Genomic DNA, 24,411 nt, shown 5'->3' with positions numbered 1-24,411 from the left:
AGAAAGAGAAAGGCTGACGCTGACATGGTGAGACAGACCTGATGGGACAGCCTGCTCAGAGACAGAGGCCTCATCATTTTCCTCTCCCGCGCTGGGCAGGAGGCATCCCCAGATCACACCCCGAGTGAGCATGAAGGTGAAAGCCTGCCCCCTACTGTCAGACCCTAAGAGGCCTGAAGGAGGCCATGTGGGAGGGGTAAGTTGGCCAGAGACGTGGAGACAAAGGGGCTGGGGGCTTGTCTAAAACCCCACCTACATGGAGTTCCTGTCATGGCGCGGTGGTTAACGAATCCGACTAGGAACCATGAGGTTGCGGGTTCGGTCCCTGCCCTTGCTCAGTGGGTTAACGATCCGGCGTTGCCGTGAGCTGTGGTGTAGGCTGCAGACATGGCTCGGATCCCGCCTTGCTGTGGCTCTGGCGTAGGCTGGGGGCTACAGCTCCGATTAGACCCCTAGCCTGGGAACCTCCATGTGCCACGGGAGGGGCCCAAGAAGTAGCAAAAAATAAAATAAAGTAAAATAAAATACAACCCCACCTACAGTGAGCTCCCCCTCCAGCCCATCAGAGTCCCCCCTCACGTGTCAGGACAGACTTGCAGTGACACAGACACAAAGTCCCCTCTCAGAGTGACGGAGACCACCCCCACACACAGACTCACAGTGAGAGGGACACAAAGCCCCTCTCAGATGCTGGATCAACCTCCCCCAGGAACAAACTCCCAGAGACAGAGACCCCCACAGAGAGAGAGCACCACCAACACACACAGGATCCCTCAACAGCCCCTCCCGAGATGTGGAAGCCCAGGTCCATAGCGAGTGTGGATAAGCCAGCTGTGGGGATGGGCCTGGGGGCCACACCCAAGGTTTGAGGGGCTCTGTGGCCTAAGAGGGACTACCCTGGAAGTCCCTCTCCCTGCACCCCCTTGTCAGCATAGGTGAACTAGTGAACCAAGGGGCTTATGAACCACCAGTATCTTCACCAGCTGCGCTCACCTTCCAGGCCGCACACCCCAGCTGGGGGAGGGATATGCGGGGGTCGGGTAGAGGGCTGCATGCTGATGCCTCTGAGGCCTCTCCCCTCCACATAGGGTGCCACTCTTGCCCAAAACCTTTGGCAAATTAGGATCAATCGCTTTGCAGCTCCTCGAGCTGCTCAGCAGCCAGCCTTGATCAAGCACTCCTCTGTCCCTGGCTGGCCTGAGATGTTCTTGATGACAGAAGTGGCATCTTTGCCTGGGAACACTCAGCTGGCACTGGGGCCTGGGCCACCTGGGGGTCCAGAGCAGGGTGTGGGGGGGCCAGCCAAACGCTCCCCTACCCCCACCCCACCGGCTGCAAACCAGCTGCCACCAGCCCACGCCTTGAACGACCACATCCTGCTCCAGGCTTCCCGCCAGGAATCCTCCCTGCCCCCACTTGGCTGCAGAGCCCCAAGGCCCGTGCGCCCAGTCCCTGTCCCCCTTCTTCTCGTAGTGCCACTGGGCCACCTCGGTGCCAGGGACACCGAGGCACCGAGGCTGTGGTCAGCCCCCCAGACAAAAGGGGAAGCCGTGGCTCCAAGAGGCCACACCATGTGCCCAGGCCCCAGGCAGGAGGGGGCTCACCCGTGCTGAACTTGGCATGGGCCCTGGGGCCTTCCTGCTGCAGCAAGGGTGTGCTCTGTGGTCCTGGGGGGAGAGCAGAGGGACCCACCCGAGTCTGTCACAGGGCCAAGGGTCCCAGAGCTTGCCGGCCCCCAAGGGCCTTCTATGGCCTGCCCACCTCCCAACCCCACCGAGGAGCAGACCAGCAGGGGAAGCCCCTCACCCAGCAGAGCAGCCCCCAGCTGCACCCTGGGCCTCATGTCTGCTCCGCGCTGGGCGAGGGTGGAAAAAGCTGTGGTTAAGAAATAACAAATAACCTTTGTCACCAGCCTCAGGGAGGGGTGTGCACCGGAGGGGAGGGGGGCTCGTCACCACCAAGATCCCCAAAAGCCCCAGATGGTGGCCACCGCCTGCCTTCGAAGAATGATGATTCAGAAGAAGAGGTGAAAGCGAGGGCCTCTGGGGCTCAGGGGGCTGCAGGGACACCAAGGAGGCTCAGAGTCACCCAGCAGAGCCTGGGGCTGAGCTGATGGGGAAACAAGGGTGAGAGCCAGAGGCCCCAGAAGCTGGTCGGGGCTGTGGCCACCACTCCGGGAATCTCCACCCTTCCAAGCTCAGTCTGCCATGAGTTGTTTTTATCCTTGGCCCATGTTTCGTGAGCGCTCACTATGTGATATGCCATGATACACAGCATCTCACTGACACCAAAAAACAACAGGAAATCACACCAGCCACAAAGAATAAAAGCCAGCTGGATTAAATAATTAAATGCGAAAAATAAAACCAAGACAAGACTGAAACAGAAGAACCTAAGTACTTATCTGACATTGGGGCACTAGGGAAGGCCTTTCTAAGCAGAAAAAGCAAAGAACAAAATCAGAAAGGAAAAGATCACTGTATTTCACTGCCCGGACTTAAAAACTTCCAGAAGTCAAGTTGAAAAGCCAAGTGGCAAACAAGGGAAATAGTTGCAGCGTGTGACAGAGCACTAATATCCAAGTAAAGAGCTCCTGCAAATCAACAGGAAAGAGGCAGCCAGTGCAGACGAGAGGCACAGAGTAAATGTTCATGACCAAGAAACATAAGAGAAACAGTCAAAATCCACAGGGACAGAAAGTAGGATTAGTGGGTGTCCGGAACTGGGGAGTGGGGATGGGACTGGAGACTGCCTGCTAACAGGCACTGGGATTCTTTCTGACGGGATGGAAATGTTCTGCAGTTAGACAGTGGTGACGGCTGCACACACAGTGAATATACTAAAAACCAACAAGCTACACTTTAACATGGGGAATTTGATGTTATGTGAATGACAGCTCAAAGTTTCTAAAAAAGAGAAATGGTCCATTCCATTCATAATCAGAAGGGACAAGATAACCATGTCCCTTAGAAGTTGGCAAAAGGTTTTAAAAATAATACCCAGTGTTAGCACCACTACTTGAAGATAAATGGGTATAAGAACCTTTCTGGAAGGCTACAGGAAAAGGATCTATTAGCAGCCTTAAAAAATAGCTGGTAAGCACATGAAAAGATGTTCAGCACCATGAGCCATCAAGGAAATGGAAATCAAAACCATTCAAACCCGCTAGGATGGCTACAGTCAAAAAGATGGATGCTAACAGATGTTGGTGAGGATGTGGAGAAACTGACACCCTCATACATTACTGGTAGGACTAGAAAACGGTGCAGTACTTTGGAAAACAGTCGAGCAGCTCCTCAGAATGTTAAAACATAGAGTTACCATAGGATCCAGCAATTCTACTCCTAGGTATGTACCCAGGAAAAAAATGAAAACACAAGTCCACAAAAACTTATTCATGAATGTTCATGGCAGCACTATTCATTAATCGCCCCAAAATGGAAATAACCTAATGTCCTTGCACTGAGAGAGGCATGGATAAACAAAATGTAATCTGTCCTTACAATGGAGTATTATTTAGTAATAAATAGGAACAAAATACACCTTGAAAACATGATGCCAAGTGAAAGAAGACAATCACAAAAGACCATACATTGTCTGATTCTATTTATACGAAAAGAACAGAACAGGCAAACCTATAGATACAGAAAGCAGATCAGTGGTTGCCTGGGGCTCAGGAGGAAAGGAACGGGAGTGACTGCTAGTGGGCACAAGGTCTCTTTTTGAGATAATGAAAGTAGTCTAAAATTAAATTGTAGAGATAGCTGTACAGCTCTGTAAATGTACTAAAAACCATTGTACACTTGACACAGTTTCATAATTTGTAAACTATCTCTCAAGCTTTCAGAGAAAGAAAACATGAGAAGTACTCACAAAGCCTTCAACCCAGCACTTCCCTTCTAGGAATGTAGCCTAAGGAAATAATCAGACATACGTACCAAGATTTACACACAAGATATTTGTCGCAAGGTTATCTATTTGAGCAGAAAAGTTATAAATGATTGAAAGAGGAGTCTAGATAATAATAAATATATCAGGGGTTATGTAAATGAAATACTGTACAGCTAGGTTATTTAAGACATTCTTGAAAAATGTTTAAGCAAACAAAAATGTTTGAAACAAGCGTAAAAAAAAGGTAACAAAACAGTATGATGAGTACCAGTCTCACAAGGGCTGGGGTTTTTGTCCCAAAGTTTCTGCCCATAGTCCCCAGCATGCTTGGCACACAGAAGGGGCTCTAGAGATAAGTGCCAAATGAAGAAGTGGTGAATGCTAGGAGTTCTCGCTGTGGCACAGCAGGTTAAGGACCTGGTGTTGCCCCAGCTGTGGCGCAGGTTGCAACTGTGGTTCAGGTTTGATCCCTGGCCCAGGAACTACCACATGCCGAGAGTGTGGCCAGAAAGAAAGAAAGAAAAAGAAAAAAAAAAGAATTAGTGAATGCAGATGGAATTGCAATTTGGGGGGAAAGTTAGAGAAACAAATATAAAACAAAAGATTACAAAGACATCTACTGAAATGGAAATGCTGGTTTTCTCCAGGTAGTACAATTGTGGGTGGTTTTTAAGTTACTGGTCCATTATTTCTGCCATGAGTTTTATTAATTGAAAAAACAAAACCAGAAACACTAGGAACTCAAACGTGGGAGGCCCAGGGTCAGGCACACAATTTCCTAGATTACACAAAGATGTGAAATGAGATGCAGCAGGGCCTCCAGTTATAGACGGTTCCCTGGAGAGAGACGTCTGTCTCTGCTGCCTCTGTGGACCTCAGACACCCGCACCGGAGCCAGAGCCGAGCTGCAGTCCAGGTTCAAGTCAGGCTCAGGAGAGGGGATCGGGCAGAGGCAGGGAGGATCCAGAGCCCAGGTGCCCTGTGATCGCCCCACCCCCACCCCCGCACGCTGTCACCCACTGGTGCCAGAGGCTGAGCCGTCAGTGGGGTCCGTGGACTGAGGGAAACAGTGGCCTCCTCCCCAGCGCAGAGGGCAGATAGGAAAAAGGGGTGTGGGGCCCCAAAAAGGAAGCTGAGGCGGCCCCTCCTGCCTTGGGGAAGGAAGCTACCCCCACCCCCACCACCAGTGAGGGCCAGCCGCTCAGAACGCGATCTCTTCTGGTGCACTTTGGTTTCCTTTTCCATTCACAAAGACGTGGGTGGGGGATTTCCAGCAGGCCTGCCTGGCCAGCCGTGCCATCAGCTGGTACCACTGAGAGTGCCATCCAGGTCGCTGTCCCTCCCAGGGAGAGCCTCTGCCGCCCCACCTCCAGGGTCTGCTGACTTCTCACGCAGGAAGCCCCTTCTGCTTCTCACAGTGGAAGCCTCGTGCCAGGCCCTCCAGGAGCCGGTTTCTGACTCCAGCACCCTGCGAGGCCAGCGCTGACACTCCGTTTTCAGATGGGGAAACTGGGGCTGAGCCCAGGGTCTCAGCCCAATGCCACATAACAAGGACACAGGAACAAAGATCTGAACCCAACCTGTCCACCTGTCTTTCTCCCCGGCCGCCAAGCCCACAGCCCAGACGCTGCAGTTTTGTGTCCCAACACCCAGTCCCTCAAACAAAGGAAACCAGAAGACCAACTTCCAAGATGCTGGCGACAGCTAACAGGCCCTGGGCGCCAGGGGAGAGGGGTGGGGGCAGTGTGGAAACAGCCCCCAGGGGCACCAGAGCTGGGGGCGATAAGCAGTGACCTCCCTTCGTTCGTCACTCTCCCCTGTTGGATTGAGGGCACTTTCCCGTCTCTGGATTCACAGAAGTTGAGCTGCGAGAAGCACAGCACGCAGATACCATCTGCCCGCGGTTTTGGCGTGGTTGGGGGTTTCTTCTAAGCGGCAAAGTACTTTTCAAAAAACGATCTTACACGAAACCCCACTAAGGGGCAGATGGGGCTGCTGTGTGTGTGGTTGGGAGCCCCTCAGAGCCCTGCCCACTACTACCCTGCCTTCCTTCCCCCTCCAGCCCCAGAAGGCCCAGAGCAAGCCGCTTGGGCGCCCACTTCACAGCTCTGAGAGGGGTGGGGACCCACCTGGGCACGAAGCAGCCCCGGGCAGAGCACCCACAGGAATCCCCCCTCACCCTGGATGCCTTCTGCCCCTGGTCCTCCCATGAGAGGGTGGCACTGAGGAGCCCCTGGCCTCTGGGGCGCTGCCTCCCCTGGGACAGCGGGGCTTGGTTTGGTGGATGAAGATCCACAGGGCTGTAGGGGGAGTGTGGGTGGCTCCTCTGCCTGTCTGGGTGCAGACACAGCACCCTCCCCCGCCCCGCCTTAGCAGGCCTGCACCGGGTTCCCTTCCTGCTCCTCAGCCTCCCAGATGTGTGGCTTTGGGCAAGTCTCTCTACCTCTCTGGGCCTGTTTCCTCATCTATGAGATGGCTTCATCACTGTCCCCGCCTCACAGGTTTGTCACGATTGCATGGGTTGTGTCAAAGGCAGGACCCATGGTGCTGAAAACAATAAAAATATCAACAACTACAGCAGTGAAGCCTTGTAGAGACCACCAGCAGCTAGTCTACATGGACCCGAGGTGGGTGCCATCACTCAGCTCTTTTTACTGGAGGAAAACGAGGCCCAGAGAGGGCGAAGTGCCTTTCCCAAAGTCGCACAGCTCAGGAGGAGCAGAGGCAGGACTCGGGGCCAGGCCTGTCCGAGCCCCAGGAGGCTGCCCCCTCCCACCCGCTTCCTGCCCGGCCCTCCTCTTCCTCCTCGCACTCCTGCCTCCGGGAGGAAACCGCCAGGCCCCCGGCGGACGTCCCTTTCTTTCTGCTTCCTCTTTCCCACACTCGGGGCACGGCTTCGGGCTCAGGCCCCCAGGGGCCAGCAGTGGCTCCTTCTGCGGCTCTGAGCCTCAGCGTCCTCATCTATAAAGCGGGTGCAGCGGCAGTGCTGACCCTGGAGAGTCACAGGAGTGCTAAGGGGGCTAACTGGGTACTGCCCTCACCCACGCCAAGTGCTCAAGACACTTGGCCCCTTCAGCAGCCGGGCCTCCACGAGCACCCACTGCCCGCGGGCTGCTGGCCTTGCTCATGCCCAGTCAGCACCTACCATGTGTACAGGCTTCTCTACCTGCACAGGCGCTGGGACCATCCCCATCCTACAGATGAGGAAACTGAGGCCCCATCACTTGCCCAAGGACAGCTCAGAAGGAGCAGAGGGGGCATGGTCTGACTGCCCCCATCCCAGCCACCCCCAGGACCAGCAGATCCAGCCATTCCCACCAGACCACTTCCTCCTGGGGTTCCTGGAGGCCTGGGGTGCAGGGTGGAGCTTGGGGCTGTGGGTGAACCCCATGGGAGTCCCCAACCTCCTTCCTCTACCTCTTCTCTGAGCTGAGCAGCAGAGGCCAAGGGCGAGGCACGCTGGGTCCACCAGCTCTTACACGCTGGGTGAGAGGGGCACTGCCAGCCCCCTCTGGGCCTCAGTGTCCCCATTCGCAAATTGGTGTCATGGACAAGAGGGCCACAGAGAGCCTTTCCTGGTCTGAGAACTCAAAACAGATGCCCCCACCACTGGCTGACCAGCATCCCCACCCAAGACCCACTTGGCACCAGGTGTAGCCAGAACGCCTGGATCCCACCCCCATCTTGGCTGTTCAGAGCTGAGTGACCTTGGGCAAGTCATCTACCCTCTCCTGGATGCCATTTCCCCATCTGTGATATGGGGGCAACCACACCAGCTCCTCTACAGGGCTGCTGTGAGGGTTAAGTGAAGCCAAGGCAGCAAAGTGCCTCCTACATAACAAACGCCAAATAAATGCTACCTAAAAAAAGCATTTTTTCCAACAACAGCTACTAGGAATCCATCACTACCCTACTACACAGATGAGAGAAGCTGGGTCTCAGCCCCTGGACCTGGCAGAGCTGGCCAGGCTTTGAGACCATCTCAGCCAGCCCAGGCCTGGACATACAGGGAAACTGAGGCCCCAGAGAGCGAAAGGCTGGCCCCAAGGCCATGGCCAGCTCAGATGTGCTCCAATCGAAAAGGGACCCCCAGCTCCTAGGAAAGCCCAGCCCTAGGCCAGCCACCCCCAGCCTGGTGGCTGCTCCTACAGTCTCTCCTCCACCCTGGGGCCCCTGCAACCCCTGGTCAGGCTCTTCTTCTGCAGAGCTCAGGCAGGGGCCAGGATGGGACACACTTCAAGTGATCCAGCACTGCCAAATCCTCCCATTTACAAGAGAAACCAGAAATCTGGGTTCTTATATGAAACCACTCCATTTTATGGTTTTTAAGTACTGGCAACCAATCCAACTTTGTTTTCAACTGCCCAAGTGAGATGGCAGATCTCAGGCCTGGTCTGTCCAGGAGCTGGTTCTCTGCACTGTAGCTGAAAGAAGACGGTTCAAAAGTGTAGCTGGGGACTCAGGAGTAGGGACCTGTTGGGATCAGGGGTTCAGATCTCCTTAGGGGCATGATCTCTTCGCCTCTCCCAGACTCGGTTTTCTCATCTGTCAAATGGGCCAATATACTTGCCTTTATGGGAAGGACTTGAGGTCAAGTGTTTAGGGCACTGCCTGGCACACAGTAGGTGCCTATGTAAGGTAGTAGACATATGCTCCCCCTGCCCAGCCCAGCCCACCCCAGGCTCAGAGATGCCCGAGGGGAAGGAGGTGCCACAGGGCAAGTGGACATGGTGACCAGAGGATCTTCTAGGAGAAGAATCATGCCACACTCTCCCAGAGCTGGAAGGCCATAGGCAGCTCCAGAGGGTTCCTCAAGCCCATTCCCACTGCTGGGGAAGTGTCCCAGCCCCTCTGGGCCTAAATCCTCCAAGGGCTCTCTCTGCTCTTAGTGTAAAACCTAAGGCCCTCACTGTGCCCCAGAAGGCCCCACCTAATCCAGCCCCAACACCTCTCCAACCCCATCCCTCCTTCCCTCCACTCCAGCCCCTGGCCACCTGGTTGCTCCTCAAAGTCTCCTGGTTCATGCCAACGCCAGGGCCTTGGCACTTTCCAGTTCCTCAGCCTGGGTGGGACCCAGCTCTTCCAGGATAGGTACCTTCTCTCATCCCAGATTCACCTCCTGGCAAGGGGCCTTTCTGACCACCCCCAGCAGAGGCAGTCCCCAGCCTTCCCCTGAGGGCCAGAGTGTAGCAGAAGGACGGGTTGCCCCACCTCCCGCCCGCCCACAGTGATGCCACTGAAACCAGACTTCGGATTTTGGGAACCAGCCACAGATGTCTCCTCCAAGAACCCTCCAACCACACCCCACAGCAGCCTGTGGCCTCTACTTACACACCACCTGTGATGGGGTGCTCTCTCACCACAGCCCTCACAGTGACCCTCGGCCCCTGACTACTGCTGTCACCCCCACTTTACAGCTGAGGAGCCTGAGGCTCCGAGTGAGGAGGTGAGCAGTCCAGGGTCAGAGGCAGAGCTGTGACCCAACTCCAGGTGAAACTGACCCACAAGTCGTGGACCACCTGGCCTCAGACTCCTGGATGGCATTAGCTTGGCTGAGGCCCCAGTGCTGTCCCTGGGCAGCTGCCCTCTCTCAGTCCTCATCCTCCAGGCCTCTTCCCATTCTGAGCAGACAGATGCTGAGCACCCTTTAAGTGACAGAGCTTGGGTGTGAACCCAGAGCTCATGCCCTGGCGGTCAAACCTTCCTTTCCCTTTGTTTAAAGCTGCTCTGATGGACGACTCCAAGTTCAAGGTCTGAGGTCAAGGCTGCTCACCCAGCAGGCACACTCAAGACTTCTAGTCTAGGTTTCCTGGGCCCAGAGACTGGACTCTGAGTCATTCCAGGAAACCTTCAGAACAGCCCCAGAATGTTCCTGGAACAAGGGGACATGGTCAGAAGCCCACTGAGCTGGGGCCTGGTCTGTCAGACCAGACACTCTGCAGAGGTGACAGGAGATGCCCCATCAGGGCTGCTCACCTTGTAGGGGACACCCCAGGTCACAGAGGCACCACCAAGCCTATAACAGAAGCCCAGGGACCCAGCTACCCTCCCCCAGCCCTGCTTCTCCAGGACCAGACACCACTTCTGAACCCAGGGACTCTGACCCAAAGGACTGGAGCCGTGATGGTACAGCCCAGCTGGGCACTGAGCGCCCAAACCAGCACTGGAAATAAATCCGTTCTCAGCCCCAAATCATTTAGTACCACAACAACCAGAATAAGGAGGAGAACGGTAACACTTACTGTGTGCCAGGCGCTCAGCAGATGAGCCCTCCCAGTTAACACAACAGCCCCACAAGGCACAAACTCTGAGCAGCCCCACTGTATAGAGGAGGAAACTGAGGCCCAGAGAGGGGATGCCACTTGCCTAAGGCCCCAGAGCTGAGGAAAAAAAGCTAATTCATCATTTGAACTTGGGCCCATTACACTCCCGTCACTGGGTTTTCCAGGATGGTTTATTTTAAGCAGCAGCGGTTGTTTTCAAAGTTTTATAGGGAACCTTGCACTATCATGCAGATAAGACCATGTGTCTGGAGTTTATTTGCTTTTCATGGTATTAGGGCCTTGAGACTTTTTAAAAACAAAGAGTAGAGTTTTTATCTGCACTTGCATTTTTCCAAAAGCTTTACATTACATTTGGAATAAAATATGAACTCCTTACGGGACCCTCTGCCCGCACATCCTCCCCCGCCCCATCTTCCCGTCTGTGCTCCCACCACACTCTGTTCCTTCCTTGCTTGCTTGCTTCTTCCCTTCCTCCCTCTCTCCCTTCCTTTTTTTTTTTTTTTTTTTTGGCTACACCCAGGGCATATACAAGTTCCCAAGCCAGGGACTGAACCTGTGCCACAGAAGCGACCGAGGCCACTGCAGTGACAATACCGAATCCTTAACCAGCTGCACCACAAAAAAACTCCCTATTCTTCTTTCTTAAAAACACATTTGGAGTCTCTGTTGTGGTGTAGCGGGTTAAGAATCCACACTGCAGGAGTTCCTGCTGTGGTATAACAGGATTGGTGGCATCTTGAGAGCACTGGGACGCAGGTTCAATCCCCAGGCCGAGCACAGTGGATTAAGGATCGTGTGCTGCCACAACTGTGGCTTAGGTTGCAACTGCAGCTGGGATCTGATCCCTGGCCCAGGAACTCCATGTGCCACAGGACAGCCAAAAGATAAATAAATAAATAATCCAGAGTTCCCGTCATGGCTCAGAGGAAACAAATCTGACTAATATCCATGAGGACGTGGGTTCAATCCTTGGCCTCACTCAGTGGGTTAAGGATCCAACATTGCCATGAGCTGTGGTATGGGTCGTAGACACAGTTTGGATATAGCATTGCTGTGGCATAGGCCAGCAGCTACAGCTCTGATTCGACCCGTAGCCTGGGAACTGCCATATGCCACAAGTGCAGCCTTAAAAAGACAAAAAAATAGGAGTTCCCATCGTGGCGCAGTGGTTAACAAATCCGACTAGGAACCATGAGGTTGCGGGTTCAGTCCCTGGCCTTGCTTGATGGGTTAAGGATCCGGCGTTGCCATGAGCTGTGGTGTAGGTTGCAGACGCGGCTTGGATCCCACGTTGCCGTGGCTCTGGTGTAGGCTGGTGGCTACAGCTCCGATTGGACCCCTAGCCTGGGAACCTCCATATCCCATGGGAGCGGCCCTAGAAAAGGCAAAAAGACAGAAAATAAAAAATAAAGAAAAAAGTCCAACTGCAGAGGCACAGGTTCGATCCCTGGCCCAGGGCAATGGGTTAAGGGATCCAGAGTTGCCACAGATGTGGCTTGGTTGGATTCAACCCCTGGCCTAGGAATATTAAGAACTCAGTTCAAAAGCCACCTCCTCATTCCAAAATATACAAACATCTCATACACCTTTATATCAAAAAAACAAACAACCCAATCACCAAATGGCCATAAAATCTAAACAGACATTCCTCCAAAGAAGCCATACAGATGGCCAAAAACACATGAAAAGATGCTCAACATCAGTAATTATTAGAGAAATGCAAATCTAAACTATAATAAGATATAACCTCACATCAGTCAGAATGGCCATCATCAAAAAGTCTACAAACAATAAACGCTGGAGAGGGTGTGGAGAAAAGGGAACCCTCTTACACTGTTCATGGGAATGTACGTTGGTGCAATCACCATGGAGAGCAGTGTGAAGGTTTCTTAAAAAACTAAATATAGAACTACCATATGATCCAGCAATCCCACTCCTGGGCATATACTCAGAGAAAACCATAATTTGAAAGGATATATGCACCCCAATGTTCATTGCAGCATTATTTACAACAGCCAACCTAAATATCAACAGAAGACTGGATAAAGATGATGTGGTACATATATACGATGGAATATTACTCAGCTATAAAAAAGAATGAAATAATGCCATTTGCAGCAACATGGATGGACCCAGAGATTATCATACTAAGTGAATTAAATAAGACAAAGACAGATATCATATGATATCACTGATATTTAGAATCTAATTTTTTAAAATGATACAGGGAGTTCTCTTGTGGTGCAACAGGTTAAGGATCTGGCATTGTCACTGCCCCAGTGACGTGAGTCACTACTGTGGTACAGGTTCAATTCCTAGCCCAGAAACTTCCGTATTACAAGGGGTGCAGGGAAAAAAAAAGAAAAAGAAAAAAGAGAGAGAGATACAAAAGAACTTATTCGCAAAACAGAAACAGACTCAAATATTTCAAAACCAAATTTATGGTTACCAAAAGGGAAACGTTGAGGGGAGAGATGGATTGGGATGTTGGGACTGGCACATACACATTACTGTATACAAAATCAATCAGTGGTAACAAGAACCTACTATATAGCTTGGGGAAAGGTACTCAGTACTCTGTTATAGCCTATACAGGGAAAGAATCTGAAGAAGAATGGACATATATGTTTATGTATGGCTGATTCACTTTGCTGTACACCTGAAACTAACACAACATTGTAAGTCACCTATACGCCAGGAAAAAAATAAAAAAGTCATCTCCTCAAGACTCACTGTGAAACTTCTGTGATTAAGAGGGTAGTGTTGGAGGTTTCCACTGTGGCTCAGTGGTAATGAACCCAACTAGGATCCATGAGGACACAGGTTCAATCCCTGGCCATGCTCAGTGGGCTAAGGATCTGGTGTTTTGCCATGAGCTGTGGTGTAGGTCACAGATGCAGCTCAGATCCCGCATGGCTATGGCTGTGGTGTAGGCTGGTAGCTGTAGCTCCGATTCAACCCCTACCCTGGGAACTTCCATGTAAGTGTGGGCCTAAAAAAAAAAAAAAAAATGTGGTGTTGGCATAAGGACAAACACATAAGCCAATGGAACAGAATAGGGTCCAGAAGCACACAGATAGACACTAGGTTTAGGATGAATGCAGCATTGCAATCCAATAGGAAAAAGAGGATCCAATAGGAAAACATCAGCATGAAGTGCCAGAACTGAAAGAACTTTGACCCCTACTGCACATCATACACAAAAACTAATTCAGGATAGATCTCGTGAAGACTCGTCAATATGACTTGGCCCAAACAATAAAGACACTAGAAGAAAAGACCAGAAAGATCTTTATGGGGGAGTTCCCATCATGGCGCAGTGGTAATGAATTGACTAGGAACCACAGAGTTGTGGGTTTGATCCCTTGCCTCACTCAGTTGGTTAAAGATCTGGCATTGCCATGAGCTGTGCTGTAGGTTGCAGACGCAGCTCAGATCTGGCGTTGCTGTGGCTGTGGTGTAGGTTGGCAGCTATAGCTCCAATTAGACCCCTAGCCTGGGAACCTCCATATACTGCAGGCATGGTCCTAAAAAGCAAAAAAAAAAAAAAAAAAATCTTCATGGGAGTTCCTTTGTGGTGCAGCAGGTTAAAGATCTGGCATTGTTACTGCAGTGGCTTGGGTCGCTACTGTGGCACTGATTCAATCCCTGGCCTAGGAACTTTCACATGCCACAGGTGTGGCCAAAAAATAAATAAATAAAAAAGAAAGATATTCATGACCCTGGGTAGGCAAATATTTCTTAAATAGGATGCAAAAAGTACTAACCATAAAGAAAAGCAATTGATAAATGGACTTCATTAAAATGAAGAATGTCTGTTCAAGAAAAGATTCCATTAAAGAAGTAAAAAGGCAACCACAGAGCAAAAAATGATCTGTACAATACAAAGTGCATTCAGGATCTGTACACACTTTTACAAATCAATAAGGACAGACAACTCAATAAACATGACAAACACTTGACGAAAGAATCAATCCCAATGGCCGAAAAAAAAATATGAAAAGGTGCTTAACCTCAGAAGTCATCAGGGAAATGCAAATTAAAGCCACGTTTGAGATACCAGAACACATTCACTAGAAAGGCTGAAATGAAAAAGATTCATACACTGTTGATGCGGATACAAAATGCTACCACTTTGGAAAAAGTTTAGAAGTTTCTTATAAAGTTAACCCCATACTTACTATATGACCTAGCACTTCTAGGAATCTACCAGAGGGAAATGCAAGTGTATGTTCATACAAAGACTGAAGAGCAAATTTCATTACAGCATGGTTTATAAAAGTTCCGAAGTGGAAACAACCCAAATAGTCCTCAACTGGTGAACAGATAAAACAAACTGGTACATCCATACGACAGACTGGATTTACTTAGTGATAAAAAAGAAACAAACTCTGATGCACTTGAGAACATGGACAAATCTCTAGAACATGCTGTGTGAAAGGAGCCAGACAAACAATGTACCATGTGATTTCATTTACATGAAGTTCAAAACAGAGAAGGCAATCTGCGGGGGTAGGAGTGGGGGGGCCGGTGTTGGGGGGTACTATTCCGGAGGAGGTATGAGGAAGTGCCTGGCATACACAGAGTTTCAGATGTACTTCATATGCATCAGGTACTATGTCTCCCAGAGGCCCCATTGCTTTCCCTCAGAACGCAAAATACAATTTATGATCCCATCTTCATGTTTTGTTTTCCTCCTTCGACAGCCCCCACCAAGATGCCAATTCCCCCAGTACCCAGCATGTGCCTGTACTGAGCAGGTGCTCAACAAGAACTTTTTTTTTTTTTTTTTTAATGGCCATACCCACAGCATATAGAAGTTCCTGGGCTAGGGGTCAAATAAGAGCTGCAGCTGCAGGCCTACACCACAGCCAAACAGGATTGGAGCCACATCCAACTTCAACGGGTACCTTTTTTTTTTTTTTTTGTCTTTCTAGGGCCATACTCACTGCATATGGAGGTTCCCAGACTAGGGGTCAAATTGTAGCTGTAGCCACCAGCCTACACCAGAGCCACAGCAATGCAGGATCTGAGTCACGTCTATGACCTACACCACAGCTCACAGCAACACCAGATCCTTAACCCACTGAGCGAGGCCAGGGATCGAACCCGCGTCCTCATGGATGCTAGTTGGGTTCATTAACCACTGAGCCATGATGGGAACTCCTCCAATAGGTACCTTTTGAACGAATGAATAATTGGTCTCCTCAACCCAGACAGTGATCCCTCAGGGCTGGGGACTGTTTTCCTCGCTCTCTAGACCAAGGCCTTAGGACCTAACAGGACCACAAAGAGGAAGGAATTAAAGGAAAACCACACCATTCCATCAACTTGACACATCTGGTCAAAGATGGAGTATGTCAGGTGTGCAGAACATGGTGACCCTTGAGCCTCCTCAACTGCACAGCTGGAATTCAGTTAGTTGCAAAGGGGACAGACAAAAATGTTTCAACTTGAAAGAAAATAAGACATCCACAAAGCATGGGCAGCCCCAAGGAATCCATGATGGTTTTGAATGGCCTAGGAGAAATCTTCCTATTTGACACGGTCAATCTGAGTCAGGATTTTCAAGGACCTTGGACCAGGCTGCCTCTAGCCCACATGATGACCATCTATGGTGTCCCCAAACATTCTACAAAATCCCTGACCAGTACTCCTCAAAACTGTCAAGGTCAAAGGAAACAAGAAATGCCTGAGAAACTGTCAGAGCCAAGAGGTGCCTAAGGAGACGTAACAATGAAATCTAATACAGTATCCTGAACCAGAAAAGGGACATTAAGGGAAAACTAGCAGAATCCAAAGAAACCAGGGATTTAGTTAATAATAATGTACCAACTTTGTTCCTAAATTATAACATGAGTGTGCACACTAATGTAACAGGTTAACAGGAGTCAACGCTGGGTGGGGAGCAGCATGGGAACTCTGGACTATCTGCAAGTGGAAGTGATTTGCAGAGGAAAAAGTTCATTTTTCAAAAGGCGTGCTTTCCTCTGGGCACTTAGCAGCCACCTGCTGTAAAACTGTCACAACCTGGAGCCACGGGAGCAGCGCTCTTACCTTGGGCGGGTCAAAGAGCTCCAGCACCCGGTCCGAGCTGTCGGGGCCGCCAGCGCGCCGCAGAGCCAGCCGCCCGCGCTGCCAGCGCACCCCGCTGTCCATGGAGGCCTCGTCTGCCAGGCTATACCGCAGCGCCGCCTCCTTGAGGGCCTCGGGCGGCGGCTCCCGGGCCAGGCTCCAGGGCAGGAGCTTTCGGGCTAGGCCGGGCCTGGCCGGGGCCTCACCTGCCTCCCCCGCGGCCGCGGCTGCCGGGGCTGCGGGCAGCTCACCGGCAGAGCGGTGGCGGAAGATGTGGCGGAGGCTGTGGCGCAGGTGCTGGAAGGAGCAGGCGGCGGACGGCCGCGGCGGGGCCAGCTCCTCCGAGCTGCGGGCCTTGGGCAGGGCGGGGGCGGGGGCGGCGGGGCCCGGGCCCGGCTCAGCCGGGGGAGCCTCGGCCTTGGTCGGGGGCCCGCGTCCCGTTTCACGGTAGTCGCGGGCGGGGGCAGCGGCCCGGGGTCCCAGCGGCCCGAGCGCACAGCCCTCGCGCACTTCGCGGCAGAAGTAGCGCTGGAAGAGGTCGGTGAACTGCAGCGACACGAGCTCGGCGCGCAGCGGCGCGTGGTGCGGGTGCTCTCGGGCGAAGAGCCAGTACTGTCGGGCCAGCTCCCGCGCCGCGGCCACCGCGTGCAGCTCGCAGAACTCGCTCCAGCCACGCGGGGACGGGGACGACGCCGAGGAGGCTGAGGACGCAGAGGAGGCCGAGGAGGGCTGTAGGGTGGGCCCGTTCATGGCGGAGACGGAGGTGGGGCAGCCAGGCTGAAAGACATGGTGGGTGGGGAGTAAGCCACAGAGGAGAGAGCGGACAGGTGAGCAGATGACCACCTTAAACCATCGTCAGACGCGCTACTCACCAGGCACAAGGTCAAAAAGCGAAAAATTTCCTTAATACCCAGTGCTGGTGAAGATGCAGCCAAATGGGCACTCTCCTACAGTGCTTCCAGTACATTAGGGGTACGACCTCTTTGGAGGGCAATTTTGGCAGGATCATTTTCAGACCTAGTAATTCCACTTGTAAGTATTCAAGAATACATATGCAGAGAAGCATGTACAAGATAATCCCCTGCTAGGTGTTTTCTGCCCCAAATTTTATAATGCGGAAATAGTACATAAAACCTATTGGCCACCAGAGACTGGTGAAATAAACTGTGATACATCTGCAGGCCGCAGTATGCAGCAGCCGTGGAAAAGGAGGAGGATGGTCTATGCTACAACCTTGGGGAATCTCTAAGGCACAGCATTAAAGAAAAAAGCAAACTGCCTGTGCAAGCCCGTTTACATGAACACACAAAACCAAACTACCAATTCTTTTTTGTCTTTTGTCTTTTTAGGGCTGCACCCTCAGCATATGGAGATTCCTAGGCTAGGGGTCGAATTGTAGCTGCTGGCCTACACCACAGCCACAGCAACACTAGGTCCTTAACCCACTGAGCAAGGCCAGGAATCGAACCCACAACCTCATGGTTCCTAGTTGGATTCGTTTCCGCTGCACCATGACGGTAACTCCACGAATTCTCATTTGTACATAAATGTATTTAAGTGGTGAGCAGGAAAGGTGTGGCTGGAGAAAACCTATCCAGAAACAATAGTGACCTGTGGGGGAGGGGGCAGAATTTGGGGTGCAAGGGGAGAAGTAAGACTTATTACTTGTCTTTAGAAAATATGATTAAGAACATGGTGCCTGGAGCCTGGGTTCAAACCCCAGCATGACCACTTACTAGTTAGGTGATTCTGGGTGAGTGATTTCTTTCTGCCTTATTTTCCCCATCTGTAAAATGGAGAATGTGACTGCACCTACTTCATAAGAATGTTATGAGGATTCACTGAGTTAATAGGTGTAAAGGCCTTAGAACCTAGGAAAAACCTAGTAAGGCTTGTAATAAATGTTATGAGAGTATATTATTGATGTCAACAAAAATAAATATGAAATAACAAATAAAAAAGAATAAATCAACAAGACTCACATGTGGTACAAAGATATTTCTTGCTCTGATGGGGGGACACCAGGACAGGCAGACCCTTGCCTGCCCCATCGCAGCTGGAACTTCCACACAAAACAGAGAAGCCCCCTACCCTCTGCTGTCCACGGTGCTGAACCCTGGCCCTCTCTAGCTACCATCAGTACCATCCTTCCTTCCAACTAAGCCTGGCTGGGCCCAGGTCCCATCATGGCTGCTTATTCACCCAAATATTACTGAGGGCCTACGGTGTGCTGGATATTGTGCTAGGCCCTGGGGATACAGCACTTACCCAGACAGAAATTCCTGCTCAGAGTTCCCATTGTGGCTCAGCGGTAACAAACCCGACTAGGATCTATGAGGACTTGGGTTCAAACCCTGGCCTTACTCAGTGGGTTAAGGATCTGGCGTTGCCGTGAGCTGTGATGTAGGTCGCAGATGCAGCTTGGATCTGGCGTGGCTGTGGCTGTGGTATAGGCCAGTAGCTGCAGCTCTGATTCAACCCCTAGCCTGGGGAACTTCCACAGGCCGCAGATGCAGCCCCAAAATGACACTTAAAAAAAAGTATCCAGGAGAAATTCCTGTTCTTCTGGGATTATACTGCTCACATACACACAAACACACCACAGAGCACATATGTGCACATTGGCTGTGTGGCCTCTGATACCTGGCTGGACCTTTCTGAAGCCTGGTTTCCTCATATGTCAAATGGAGAACAGCATGGTGTCCGCCTCCTAAGATGGCTGTAAGGAGGTTTTTTGCTTCTTTGTTTGTTCAGGGCAGCACCAGTGGCATATGGAGGTTCCCAGGCTAGGGGTCTAATTGGAGATGCAGCTGCCGGCCTACACCACAGCCATAGCAATGCAGGATCCCAGCCGAGTCTGTGACCTACAACACAGCTCATGGCAACACCTGATCCTTAACCCGCTAAGCGAGGCCAGGGACGGATACTAGTTGGGTTCTTAACCTGCTGAGCCACAATGGGAATTCCTGTAAGGAGTCCTTGAAAGGGGACTCAAGGTGGAGATGTGAACCCAGAAACTGGGGTTCTTTCTGCCACACCCCACTGCACACCTCTAGCCATGGTGGCGACCCTGTACCAATCACAGCAACACAGCCCATACAGCACAGAGTAGGTGCCGCTGCACCAGCTGGGAGGGTACTGTGCACACACTTGACATTTTTGCACATCACAGAGTTGTGGGCACCTACACACAGTAGGCAGTCACTGGAGGCTATCAGGCAGAAGGGCCACGTGTGCCCATGGCCACCACACTCTGCCAAGAAAACCACCCCCGGTGCTGAAAGTGAGGGTTTTACCTGCACGTATGAGTAGTCTGTCCTGCGTCAACCCTGCAGCCACTCTACACTTTGATACAGGTGAGGCCAGCACTGTCCTCAGAGGTTGGGAGAACCCAGAGAGCCCTCAGATTCCAGACACAAGCTCCTGTCCCATCCACAAGACCCCATGTAATCTGCCCCTAGGCAACTGCATTAGGTGTCTCTGTGCTCTGAGCTCACCAGCAACTGAATCCTGAATGTGCTGTCATCAGCTATGATTATTTTATTAGTGACTCTCTTCCCACCAGACTGTGAGCTCCATGATACCAGGAGTCACTCCCGGCCCCAGCCCCAGTTCCTAGCATGTAGCCGGAGCCCAATAAATGCCCGCTGAATGAATGAATGTAGGAATGCAAGAGGTTGGCTGGATTTGCAAATTCTGGTTCCTCTGGCAGATGCGTGGCAGTACCTACAAATAGCCACCTCCTCTCCCTGGGGCAACCCCCCTTCTGGTCACCCAGTCCCTTCCTTTTGCCTGGAACACCTGACCCGTCCACCCCTATAGGTCAAAGTCCTGAAGCCCAGCTGTAGCACCAAACCCTGGTAGGAACCGTCTCAGAATAGCTGTGCCCACGCCAAGCTCCCTCACCGCCCAGGCAATGGCTAGCAGCCCTCCTCACCGGACCCCCTAATCCAATTCCTCACGGACAAGTAGTGTGACCTGAGCACTTAGTACACATCCAGCGTTAACTGTTTTTGCAAAACATTAACTCTCCCAAACTTCATAGCAGCACTAGGAGGTAGGGCCAGTAATTGCTCCTGTTTTACGATGGAAACGCTGAAGCACAGAGGTCTCACAGCTAGCAATTAATGGAAACCCTACACAGAAGGCACCCCCAAAACACTGGATCAGTACCCAAATGCGCACAAGGAAGATTCACTGCCAGAGAATATTTATGCAGAGGAGGGGATATAAAAGCTTCATTTAGCTCCTGCTGGAGTCAGGAGGCCTCAGCTCCTCCATCCAAATCGCAAACCCACCAGGTGGTTGGAAAAGAGCCACAGGGTGAAAATTTTTTTAAATGGGAGTCCCCATTGTGGTGTAGTGGGTTAAGAACCTGACTGCAGCGGCTCAGGTCACTGCAGAGGCATGGGTTCAATCCCAGGCCTGGTGCAGTGAGTTGAAGGATCTGGCATTGCTGCAGCTATGGCATAAGTTGCAGCTGTGGCTTGGATTCAGTCCCTGGCCTGGGAACTTCCATGTGCTGGTGTGGCCAGAAAAACAAAAATTAAAAATTAAAATAAAAAAAAACAATGGGGGAGTTCCCGTCGTGGTGCAGTGGTTAACGAATCCAACTAGGGACCATGAGGTTGCAGGTTCGGCCCCTGCCCTTGCTCAGTGGGTTAACGATCCGGCGTTGCCGTGAGCTGTGGTGTAGGTTGCAGACGCGGCTCGGATCCTGCGTTGCTGTGGCTCTGGCGTAGGCTGGCGGCTACAGCTCCGATTCAACCCCTAGCCTGGGAAACTCCATATGCCGCGGCAGCAGCCCAAGAAATGGCAGAAAGACAATTATAAAAAAAAAAAAAAAAAAAAAGCAGCCAGCCTCAACCCCAGGAGCGGCCCAAGAAATAGCAAAATAAACAAACAAACAAAAAAACAAAAATAATAAATGACACTATTTCACACATTTTTTAAGTGCCCTGACCTGTGCTGAACACTTTGTAGTCATTCACTTGTTTATTCCCCACTGGGGCAGGGGAAGGGGGGTGGAATCCTAGCAATATACCCATTTTATAGATGAGAAAGCCCAGGTATAGAAGGAATGCCTTGCCCAAGATCACAAGGCCTGCCAGGGGCAGAGCTTGGATTAGAACCTGGCTTTGTCTGCTAGACGTGCCAACTAAACATGAGCGATACTGCTCATTGTCCACCTCCATCAGCCTGTAGTGTCTGCCCCCAAGGGCCAATAAGCCATTGCACTCCTGCTCACTCCGCAGGGTCTGGTCAGAGCAAGTGCACCAGAAATATTAGTTGTATGAATTCATGAACCTGTGCCTCCTGGGGTTGAGGCCGGCTGCTTTTTTTTTTTTTTTTTATTGTCTTTCTGCCATTTCTTGGGCTGCTGCCGCGGCATATGGAGGTTCCCAGGCTAGGGGTCTAATCGGAGCTGTAGCCACCAGCCTATGCCAGAGCCACAGCAACGCAGGATCCGAGCCGCGTCTGCAACCTATACCACAGCTCACAGCAACAGTGGATCCTTAGCCCACTGAGCAAGGCCAGGGATTGAACCCAAAACCTCATGGTTCCTAGTCAGATTTGTTAACCACTGAGCCTTGACAGGAACTCCGAGGCTGGCTGCTATTTGATAGTCATACACTTGGAGTCATGCGCCTGACCTGTATGGACAGACAGAAATGGCTGATGACCTCTCCACGGGGGAGCCACCAACCAAATCTGGGTTCACACCCTAATTCCGCCACTTCCTTGCTGCGTGTTGCACAAGAGAAAGCTTCCCTCTCTGTGCCTCAGTGTCCCCAGATGTAAAATGGGCTAACATTCTTCTCTTGGCACTCGCTAGGAGCTTTCTAAGAACTGCTCTCTATGGGGTGTTTGGCGTGGGGTTGAAGAAACAAATGGCTGATCCTATTTTATCACTATTATTGTCAGAAAAGAAGAGCACTAGCTCCAGAGAATGTCAGAGAATGCCTGCCTGCTGCAAAAAGCCACAGGGAGGGGGGCAGCTTCATGGGCTGGGCCAGGCAAGGGGTGTCACGGGAGCCCGGACACCAGGCCTTCTCAGGGGAGAAGCGCAGCTCCGGCAGCTCCGGCAGGAGCTCCAGGCAGGAAGTCACTGGCCAGAGCGCTCAGCTGGGGCCTGTGCTGGGGAGGGGGCTGCGCCTGGGAGGTTTCCTGGCTGGAGCAGGCAGCCAGACTGCAGGAAGATGGTCCCTTCCTTGGGCCTCGGCCCAGGTGGGAGCATTTATTGAGTGTTTACTCTGTGCCAGACACAGAGGAAGAACAATTGATCAGATCACGCCAATCCTGGGAACAGGGCCTAAAAACTTTTGGCACAAAACAGTTACTAATCACCTGGGGGTTCCCAGGTGCTCCCAGGCTTCAGCTAGTGGCTATGAGTAGAGAGGTCTTTGGGGCATTTCTATCCTCCCCCCACCCACCCCCACCTCAACCCCCCTACTGGAGCATCTGAGAGCCAGTTCCTTCTACCTCCTCAGCCTGCACTTTGGGGCAGGGAGTTCTGCTGGGTAAGGGAGCTGGGGGTCCAGAGTTTCCCAAAATCCCCCAGCAACGAGAGGGACAAGGATGATGTGACATGGAGCAGAAAGATCAGATTGCAGCCTGTCATCCCACGCCCAAGACCCCACAGGAAACACACAGAAATGGAGGCTGCTACCTCTGGGCCCATGTCAGGGTAAGGGTGGGTTTGCCTTTCAGGATCCCAAGTGTTTTTGTTTTTGTTTTTGCTTCCTAGGGCCGCACCCACGGCATATGGAGTTCCCAGACTAGGGGTCAAATTGCAGCTGTAGCCACCGGCCTATGCCACAGCCACACCAGATCCAAGCCGCATCTACAACCTACACCACAGCTCACGGCAATGCTGGATCCTTAACCCACTGAGTAGAGGCCAGGGATGGATCCCGCATCCTCATGGATTCTAGTCATATTCTTAACCTGTGGGCCACAACAGGAACTCCTTGGAGAGAATATTTTAAACTGCAGTAAATGAAGTTAAAATGAGCCAATCCAGAGCCTCCATTCTCCCCCAGGTCCACTGCTTAAGGATGTTTGGGGAGTTCCCGTCGTGGAGCAGTGGTTAATGAATCCGACTAGGAACCATGAGGTTGCGGGTTCGGTCCCTGCCCTTGCTCAGTGGGTTAACGATCCAGCGTTGCCGTGAGCTGTGGTGTAGGTTGCAGACGTGGCTCGGATCCCGCGTTGCTGTGGCTCTGGCGTAGGCCGGTGGCTACAGCTCCGATTCAACCCCTGGCCTGGGAACCTCCATATGCCACGGAAGTGGCCCAAAGAAATAGCAAAAAGACCAAAAAAAAAAAAAAAAAAGGATGTTTGGGCAGGAAGTCTTATACCTTCAGAGGGAGACGCCTTCTCCAGGGAGGCCTCCAGGTTCACTCTAGGCTGCTACAGGCATTTCTGCCTTTCCTACCTGCAGCACCAACCTCTCCAGGAGCCCAGACCCCAACACACACCAGCTGGTGGGAGGCCTGCTGCCCTTCCACACCATTCAGACTGGCCAGACCGGAGAAGCCTATGGGAAGTACAGAGTGAAGGCACTTGGGCCTTGGGAGACTGAGAAGTGGGTTCTGTCCTAGACCACTGGCAGCCAGGGGGCCTTGATGCACTCTCTCTAGGGTCACCTAGTGCCCAGGACATTTATCACACCAGCACAGTTGGTCAGAACAGGAAATGTCCTCTGGCTTCCTCTGCTCCCACCCCCCGGGGCTGACACCCTGGCCAACAGCTAGGCTTCAGGAGGTGGGGAAGTCCAGCCTCCCCTCAACCTCCCACCGCCATCCCAAGAATAGGCAGAACTCTCTAAGCCACCTCCATCCCTGTGACACCTTCCTTTAACTGCCCCTGGGCTGAGGGGATGAGAGGGAAAGCCTCTCAGCCAGCTCTGCACATCCTGCCTCACCCCACCCACAGACGGTGGCTTCTCAGGATATCAGGACAGGCGACCTCTGTCCCTCCTGTGTGCCTCTCCTTACATTCTCACCCTTGTCTGGGCTTCTCCTCCTATGAGATGACACCAGAGTGCCGGCTCTCAAAGGACAGATTCTGTGCCAAAATCCCTCTTCTGTATCCACCTCCCCTAATCATAATTCCAATCCCCCAAACCCTCAAGGCCAGGGTCCCCCTCCCGCATCGG

At 51.9% G+C, this 24,411-nt stretch overlaps 1 protein-coding gene across 2 annotated transcripts in view; it reads right to left on the bottom strand.

Annotated features, from left to right (window-relative positions):
- Positions 1 to 24,411, bottom strand: part of SH2B3 (SH2B adaptor protein 3) — a 40,955-nt gene that overhangs the window by 12,499 nt on the left and 4,045 nt on the right. For both annotated transcript variants that reach the window (XM_047760041.1, XM_047760042.1), the window contains exon 2: positions 16,233 to 17,027. In XM_047760041.1, coding sequence (XP_047615997.1) covers positions 16,233 to 17,000 — 768 coding nt within the window. In that variant the 5' untranslated portion in view covers positions 17,001 to 17,027. The remainder of the gene's footprint in view (positions 1 to 16,232; positions 17,028 to 24,411) is intronic.

This window comes from Phacochoerus africanus, chromosome 15, assembly GCF_016906955.1.
Source record: "Phacochoerus africanus isolate WHEZ1 chromosome 15, ROS_Pafr_v1, whole genome shotgun sequence".
Taxonomy (NCBI): domain Eukaryota; kingdom Metazoa; phylum Chordata; class Mammalia; order Artiodactyla; family Suidae; genus Phacochoerus; species Phacochoerus africanus.
Note: the sequence above shows the minus strand (reverse complement) of the source record. Positions and strands in the feature narration are given on the sequence as shown.